Genomic DNA, 9,031 nt, shown 5'->3' with positions numbered 1-9,031 from the left:
ATAGGTTCTGGTAATTTACAACATGAACAAATATAGGAAACACATGAAGTCAACATGAGAAAGTGATGTGCAAATATATAATTAATAAATGGCAATATTTGAAAATATAGTGGCTACTAGAAAAGAGAGTTGTCTTAGATTTATTTGTAAAAGTAATACTTTCTTATTCTGAAAAAAATATTACAGAAATATGCAAAGCAAGAAGAGCAAGTTCCTGTTCACTGACCCTCTGCCTCAACCTTTTCCCAGGGGTAGGCACTTGTTTGGTGTGTATTCTTCTAGATATTTTCTGCAAATGTTTTACATATATCTTATCTACTTGTATGTCTATTTCTTTTTTTTTTTTTTTGGTACTGGGGATTGAACTCAGGACCTTATGCTTGTGAGGTAGGGAGAGGCACCACTGAGCTAAATCCTCGGCCCTGTATGTCTATTTTTATATCAACATTTATATGTACAATTATAGAGAATTCTTTTTGAAAGTTGATATTCTTAATGTTGAAACACTTCAGGTAAAGAAGATGTGTGTAACTGCTATCAACCAGCTAATTAAAAGTCTTGGTAGTAAGCATTTCTAGGAAAGAGTAAGCATCTATTGAGAAAATCTTTATCACTACCATAACCATGAGCATAAAGTACTTTATAGTTTATAAAACACTTCTGATAGGGTATCTGATTCGAGTCCCATAATAATCACTATGGTAAGACAGATAAGAATTATAGTTTTCATTTATAAACATAGAAACAAATGCCTGAAATGATGAAAAGATATACTCTAAGGGTCACTCTAAATCTTTGTTTTCACCATATCAAGATACTTTCGGTTGGAAAATCATTGGTGTTATATTGGACTGGACATCACTTTGACTATGTAGTTAGTAGATGCAGACATTTTTATCACAGAAAATTTCAAACATATAAAAGTAGAGAAGAGTAAAATGAATCCTTATGTATCCATCATCCAACTTCCACAACTACTAACCTTTTGCCAATCTTTGCATTTCTTGTTAAAATATGAATCTGGAAATACTGGTGATGATGGAAACTAAATTTGGTGATCACAGGCTGTAATTTAGTGTTTTCAATATGAACAATGTGTAATCTGTGTGTACAAGCCCAAAGAAATAGCCACAGGCACAGAGTACTCTCAGATCAAACTAATCTGCAGTAATAGTGATGTTGTTGTGATGGCTTTTCATTTCTGCTTATTTCAGCCTTATTTTACCCTTATTTTCATCATTGTTCATAGTACAGTGCATAGAGCACAGAATATGCTAAACTATTGTTGTGGAATGAAGGAATTGTATCTGCAGTTTAGATCTTGGCTGCATGAAGCACGTTCATGCATTATAGTATCATTAACCTTCGCAGAATATTTTTTAAGTTATCTGGTGCTTGCTGTGACTGAAACCCTTCGAATGCTAGCTGCTGAGGCCTATTCTAAGTGCTTTACATGCAGTAACTCATTTAATTCTTGTAAAAACCCAACGAAGAAAATACTATTAGAATCTTTTGCATGTTGCATAGAAGAATAACCAGTAAGTTGCTCAAGACCCTACAGCTAGTAAGTGAAAGGTGTGGCAGTCAAAACCAGGTAGCTTTGGGTTTTTTCAAAACCAGTCAAAACCCAGAGTTTGTGCACCTGCCTCAACTTACCAGCCTCTCCAGATGCCTGAATACAACCTGTGGAACAGTGAATATGCTTGGGACACTTTGCTGCATAGTGGCCATACCCATATTGCCAGATTAGCCCACAAAATCATTCCTTTGCAATGCACCCTGATTAGAGGCCACTGAACATGGAACATACTTTTTTTTTTTAAACAGACTTTGCTATTTTTCACAAGCACAAGGCACTTTGAAGTTCTAAGTGGGAGGGCAAGTGGTAGACTGATTCCATTGAGAACCTGCTAAATTCCGATCCTGCAGCCATCAAAGATGCATCATTTCCTCTAAGACTACTAAAGCGGGTGGTTACCCTGGCTGCAGATTCTCATTTGCACTCTGAGAAGAACTATCTTCTTAAGTGAGACATGGAAGAAGTGTCATGAATTGTAAATAAAGCTGCAGAGAAGAACTGTTTGGAGACGGAGGTGTAGAAACAAACATCCTTTCTCCAAATCAGGATCCATCTCCTTCCCTTCATCCTGCTCTGCTTTATTTCACCCATTCTAGTTTATCTGCTGCATGGACTCTCAGGAAGAGGTGTCTTAAAGCTCCTTCTCTCTTCCCTACACAAATACCTCCCATATAAATACTGGTACACTGACACAGTGGAACCCCATTAAAAAGAATGAGATGGACATTTAGGGTTGATCTCCAAGGTGTATATCAAAGTGAAAAAAGCAAAGGCTCAAAACAGTGTTTATACAAAACTGCCATTTGTGGAAAGAAGAGTGTGATATAACCATATTTACATGTCCATAGAACCTGCGTGAGAAAATGTTTGCCTCTGCCAAAGGAAGGTCTTTCTACAAAACTTTAAATATTTTTTTAAAAACCATATACATTCATTACGTTTCAAGACAGTGTTAGAATATTTCAACTGTCAACCTGCAAAAGTAGGAGAGTAAATACAATAAAGATTTTAAAATAGAGGGTGCACGACAGCAGGTACAAATGATGTATAAGTAAAATTGATGTCTCTTAATCTAGCAGAACGATGGCCTCCCAGATGTGGAGAAAAAGGGAGAGAACTCAAGAAAGAGCAGATGTTGTCAAGAAGGAATCAGAGCGCCCCTCCAAACAGCGCCACACGACGGCTCCTACGCGAGGACCAGGTTGCGAGGTTTGGTCACGCAGTGACCTGGGCGGGCGGGGTCTGGGAGCTTTGACTCAGTTGCTCTAAAGTGAAGTTCCCAAGGGTAACTCAGCTGGAACTTCTGCTCTGAAAATGGGCCGGCCAAAGCCACTCTGGGGACTCTTCGTCCGGGAACACGGTGGACAAAGGCCCTCTCCCAAGGATAGCTTCCGGAGATGGACTTGCGCGCTTCCTCCTGTAGGTCTTTAGCCGGAGCCGGTCAAGAGTCCCAAACCGAAATGCTTTCTGGGGCTACGCAGGTAAATCCAAATATCTGAAGCTGCCAGGTAGAAGAGGAAATAGCGGGGACGCGGGCAAACTGGGCAGGTGCATTTTCTCCTTAAAGGCATTCAGATCGGGATTTTAAAACCGCAGTTGTGCTGGCCAAACAAAACTCTCTAAAACAAACATTAATACAAAACTCGAAACTACTGGCTGAGTCACTGCCAGTTTACAGTCCCATATGTGGCTAGGATCAGTCTCCGCTTCTCGGTAGTGGCTCCAACCTGTTGCGGATCCCCGGCCACTCGGAACGCGCGCGGTCCCGCAGTTAGACCCACCTGGCGGGGACGCAGCGCCCCTAGCTGGGCTCCGGGATGCTCGCCAGATCTCTGGGGCCAGCCACGAACCTCCGAGTGGCTCAGAGCCAGGAACGGGCTACATTTTATTTCCACCAAAAATGGTATTGTTGCGCCCTGACGCTCTACCCGGGGCAGCCTGCTGCGAGGCGCAGTCGGTTCGGGGCAGGTGGAGAGAGTCGACCACGGGTGGGCGTGGGGAGCAGAGGACCCCCGCCGGGTGTCTGGGCGGCGGGGCGGGCCGGCCGCTGGGCAGCCCCGCCCCAGGGCCCCGCCCCCGCTCTCTAGTGTAGCTGCCGGCCCTCCCACCCGGCACTGAGTCCTGGGACTCGGGAGAGCCGGCGGAGTTGGGCGCTGCTCTTCCTAGGCCTGTGCGCGTTCCTTGACGCTACTGAAAGCCCAGATCTCGTCTCTCAGGCAGGATAACCTCTCCTACCCGCAGCCGCAGAGGCCCCCTCGCCCTGCGCCCTCCGGGTTCCTGCGCTGCGGCCCGCGTTCCACCTCCGCTCCCTCTTTGCGGGACCGGCGCGGAGAGGGAGAGGGAGGAGAACCCGCGCTCGAGTCCCGGGCACTGCGCAGCGCGAGGTGCAGGATGGAGAGCAAGGCGCTACTGACCCTCGCCCTGTGGTTCTGTGTGGAGACCGGGGCCACCTCTGTGGGTAAGGGGCCCACTCACTAGGAGGAAGGTGGAGAGGTCGGGTGCGGGGGGGGGGGGGAGAGCTGGGGATGCGAGAGGATCGAACTCAGATCAGCCAGAGTCGGAAGAAACTTGACACTGTTCTTTCACTAACTGGTGAGGAAACTGAGGCCCAGAGACCGACCAACGTTAGAGAATCGGTGGTCTCCTGAGCTGTCGTCCAGCTCCTTTTCCACTGTGCTGGTTTCGTACTGGGGATCGGGTCCTATGGAGCTTCCCCACTGGCCTCAGGGAGAGTGAGGGCTGGCGGGCGGGAGGAGCCCGCAGGCGAGCACCGGCGGCGAAGTGGTCTGGCGGCTTAGCATCCCCGTCTCGGCTCCGGGAAGGGAGGTGAAGGGTGCGCCCTTCCAGCCCGGCTCGCAGGTTGCGCTGGGCTCTGCACCCGCCGGAGTGGAGCCGGGACCCAGACCCCCTGTTCCCCTTTAGCTCAGTCCGGCGCGAACACACCTACTATTTGGGGTGGGATCGGGATGAAGGGAGCCCTTTTTTTCCTTTCTTAGTGCAGGACACCGCTCTCCTCCAGACAGAGAAAGGGGAGACATTGGAGCTTGTTCTCAGATCTGGGACAGTGTCCCCGAATTTCTCCAAGTAGCAGTCAACTTTCTGAACAAAACATCTTTCAAAGGACATTGGTCTTAGCATGGACGCATAGTCAGAAGCTCAAGCTGTGAAAACCTTTGTGGTTCTTGGTACCTAGAAGTAGATACCTGAAGGAGTTTGTCTCCTTCAAGATTAAGAACACACACACTCGTGGTGCATTACTTCTGTGCTCTCCTCTCGTCCTCCTCCTCCTCTTTTTTTTTCCTCTCTCCTCTTCTGCCTCCCTCTCTCATTTCTTTTCTCTTGGCCACAGTTTGCAGATTTCCACATTTCTACATTTTGGAGGCATAGAGGATACGGTCCAAAGAAGGAAAATAAGTCAAATAGTTCTGCAAAAAATTCCTTATATCAAAAGAAAAGAAATGCATGTTTTAAACAAGATACTGGCACTCATAACAGTATCAAGATCATCTGTCTCCTGTTATTGAATTTTCTTAATAATGACTTAGTTCATCAGGGCCGTTCCACCAGGGACACTCATTTGTCCCTGACAAGCCCTTGCTCTCCCCCTCTTTGGGGAAGAGAATGAAGGTCTGGAACATGTGGTCGTTCAGTATCCCACCAAGCAGCGAGTTGCTTTTAAGCCTGGGGTGTTTCATAATGCAGCAGTAGTAACGGTAATCTGGTTGCCCTGAATATAATGGTGAGGTTGCCCTTTTGGAGTGTGTGACTTGCTTAATTGGATTGAGCTATAATTGGTGCCATCAAATTTTAGAGACAGAGCCACTGTTGTTTTTCCTTCCTGTCTTTGCACTGGAAGGGTAACAGTGCCCAAATTAATATTGGTTATGGGATTTGAACATAAAGGGCTTTTTATTGAGTAGTAGCGTATGTATCTCTTGCAGTCATTTTATTTAGAATTTTTTGAGGAATTGAACTCAAACTTACTGATGAAAATGAACGAGGCTTAATGGAGCCCCTAAAATTGTGTTGGGCTACAGATATAAATCTGAAGTTATTACTGACAACCTTATTGAATAGATTTTTGTTGTGCATATGCCGCCAGAATAGTGTGGAGTTGTCTTGGCTTCCTGTGAATGAAGAACGTATTTTAAAAATACTTTGCATCATTAATGTGTCCAGAGTGTGAGATTATCTGTGGCTATACTTGAGGAGAGAACTTCAAGAGTCACTTAGAGGCTGGCGGTGTAGCTCAATGGCAGAGCACTTGCCTAGCATGTATGAGGCTCTGGGTTCCATCCCTAGTCCCCCCACACTCTCCCCCAAACAATCTCTTACTTGGTGGTGAGTGGCTATAACTCACTGAGGGTCTAGTCATTTTACTGTTGTTTTATCCCTCACACAATTGTACCCAATTAATGAATTCTTTCTCATTTGGATCATTTTGTGAGTTGTATTATTATTTTCAGTCTAATGTTTCTTAGTCAAGTTTGAAATTTATTCATCCAAATGAATTGTTTCCATTTTCCTTAGAATGAGACTCCTTTATTGGAAGACATTTGTGTTGCTTTTAAACATATTGCTTTATTGTTTGCCTATGTCAGAGACACTTATTTCCTTCATATTGAAAAATATGATGCCAATGAACTGAACATGACTACCCAGAACAATAGCTACCCAAGAGTGGCCCATAGACTGTCTATAGGGCCACCCGAAATACTTTTAAAATGCAGCTATTTAGGTCTAGTACTCTAATACAGCATGAGGTTTCAGAATCGCTGCAGCAAACACAATATTGTAAATCACTACTGGTGTCAATTAGTTTCTGGGATTTATTGATGTCACTTAATTTCCAGTGTTTTTTAAAACTGTTACAGATCAATAGATCTAGTACTGTCAGCGACCTATTTTGCACATCTGTGTGGGAGTGTATACAATCAGTTGTTCATTTTGCCTTCAGTTGTTCCCATTGGGAGCCACAGATTCAATGCATTGGATAATTACACTGGATATTTGCTTATACTCTCTTTATTCATACTGTTTCATACTTGCCTTTATTCACACTCATTTCCTCATCAAAATCAATGCCAACTTAGGCGTAGGAAAGTCATTTTTTTCTTAGTTAACGTGAGTTAGAAAGGTTGAGTGCTTGCCCAATTACTTTTTAGGCTGGTATCTTGAAGATGTTGTTATTTGTTAAGAATCTAGCACAATAGATAGGCTTTCTTTCTTTGATGCTTTTTTTAAAAAAATTAATTTTATTGGTACATTTTAGGTATACAATATAATGACATTCATTATTGAAAATTTGCACCTTTACATAATCTTTCTTGGTTCTTATTTTTTCCCCCTTCCCTTGCCCTCCTGATGCTTTTCAACACCTGATAGTTCTTCCTGTTTAGTTGACGGAGAACTCAATTATCTTACTGTGAAGTGATCCATGATGAAGAATATGTCCATGGTTTTTTTCTGTTGCTGTTAAAAGTCAATGGTTTTTTCAGATTGATTTAATCTAGTCTATTTATTTGATAGTCTCCAATATGTGTCACATTATTATTATACCTCCTTCTATCTTTCCATTAAAGAGCCTTTAAGTAAAGATAGATTTCTTGTGTTCCAAGCTTGGTGTCAGGATGAACTTGGAATTTTGATTAATAAGTTGAGATTCTGCAATTGTAATTTATTAGCCTTATACTACTTTTCTTCCCGCCATATGAGAAAAAGTACATTGATATGCATGTATGTATGAAATTAGGAAACGTTTTCCTTCTTTAATTCCCCTCCTTCTATTTTAATGGACAGTCTTTATGAGCTTTTGTTTCAACCTTTGTGACTCAGTTACCAGAGGAAGTACACTAGAAAATTGATAAAGGATAATGAGGCAAGGCCATAGACACCCTCCCCCCTGCTTCAGTGTAGGTAGATGAACTATATGGAATTCTCTAAGTAGTATTCATTAATCAGCAGTTTAGTCAGATGTGTACATCCTATGTTTTATAAGGGAGTGAGATCATGAGATGAAGGTTCATTTGGTTTCAATATCCCATATCCTTTTGTAAGACCTTGAAGTTGGCAATGCAGGAAAACAGGAACTCCACCCTAACTCCATGAATTGCAGATCTGTTGTGTTGGTTTATGACCATCTGCCCATTCTTCCTGTTATGACACAGCTTGTGAAGTTTTACTGGGAATGGTGAAAAGTAAGTCCCAGTTTGATACAATGAATTGCTGAAGAGGTCTTTTAAAGTATAGAGTGTGCATTGTTTATGGAAGGTGTTTCCTATTGGGTCTAACTCAATGGCAACCACACTCATTTATTTAATTTGTTTCTAGGTTTGCCTAGTGTTGCCCTTGATCCACCCAGCCTCAGCATACAAAAGAATATACTTGCAATTATGGCCAATACAACTCTTCACATTACTTGCAGGTAAGGATTCATTTTAGAATCAGATTTCCTGGATTAGAGAATTAATTGTTTATTGAGGGAAAATAATGTTCATTATGGTGTACTTATAATAGTATTGTAGTGTTGTCTATAAGTAGTGAGGTTTCTAAGAATTAATGTAATAATTAAACAATGAGAAAGATCTTCTCTTAAAAATTGTGTACTATATTGCTACTAATCTTCCAGCACACAGACACACACACACACACACACACACACACACACACCCTTAACACACCAGTACAATATCAGCCATATAGCAGACACTCAATGAGTACTGAATATGATGAAGTTGAGGCCATAGCTTGTGGAGTAGAGCTGAGGAAATTATGAACCATATTTAATTTACCCCAGAAAGGCTTTTGGACCCATTTTTACCTCTTTTGAGAACTTTTCTTCAGGGTAAAATTCTGACTGTAGGGGCAATTTAATAATAACACTGTGTGCGTGTCCTGCACGGTTATGGACTTCATGTCTTGGCTTGGTCTTCTGGATGCCTCTTATTCCACTTGTCAGCATGAAGTCATGTTACTGATTTTTGATAGCTGGGAAAACAGACATCTTTGACAAGAAGAGACATTTAAATTTTGCTTTCCAGCCAGACAGAAAGGAAGAAGAGCTAGATGACCTTGAGGTTTCATGGAGTGATCACAAAAGACCCAGAGACTTCTCAGGACCAGTATGTTTTTGGCAGAAACCATGGTAGTTTGTGACAGTGCTGCCCTCCAAGAAGAGCATTGGGGTTCACAAGAACTGGGGCAGCTTACTGAGGAACAACAGGTGGTCACAGAGTGGCACAGATCTGTTTCAGATTGCAGAGTGTAAAGGGTACCCCAGTCCCCTTCTCAAGGCCAGGTCACTAATATCCAGCCCTTGGGAAAAAACACAGTAGAAGGTGCTGTTTCTCAGGCTTTCCTAGTTCAAGACATTTCTAAGTAGATTGTCCTCTTACCTACTCTTGAAAACAAAGGTTATTTAAAATCATGAATACTGCATGTTCCCTTTTAGAA

The 9,031-nt window shown here is 42.7% G+C and overlaps 1 protein-coding gene across 1 annotated transcript in view; it reads left to right on the top strand.

Annotated features, from left to right (window-relative positions):
• Positions 1 to 3,692: 3,692 nt before the first annotated feature.
• The window catches only part of Kdr (kinase insert domain receptor), a 44,018-nt gene continuing 38,679 nt past the window's right edge, over positions 3,693 to 9,031 (top strand). The window contains exons 1-2 of the mRNA XM_087187672.1: positions 3,693 to 4,037; positions 7,910 to 8,003. Coding sequence (XP_087043798.1) covers positions 3,971 to 4,037; positions 7,910 to 8,003 — 161 coding nt within the window. The 5' untranslated portion in view covers positions 3,693 to 3,970. The remainder of the gene's footprint in view (positions 4,038 to 7,909; positions 8,004 to 9,031) is intronic.

The sequence above is a fragment of the Heterocephalus glaber genome, unplaced genomic scaffold, assembly GCF_053883595.1.
Source record: "Heterocephalus glaber isolate CG9 unplaced genomic scaffold, H.glaber_assembly_v1.0 deba00001509, whole genome shotgun sequence".
Classification (NCBI taxonomy): Eukaryota; Metazoa; Chordata; class Mammalia; order Rodentia; family Bathyergidae; genus Heterocephalus; species Heterocephalus glaber.
Note: the sequence above shows the minus strand (reverse complement) of the source record. Positions and strands in the feature narration are given on the sequence as shown.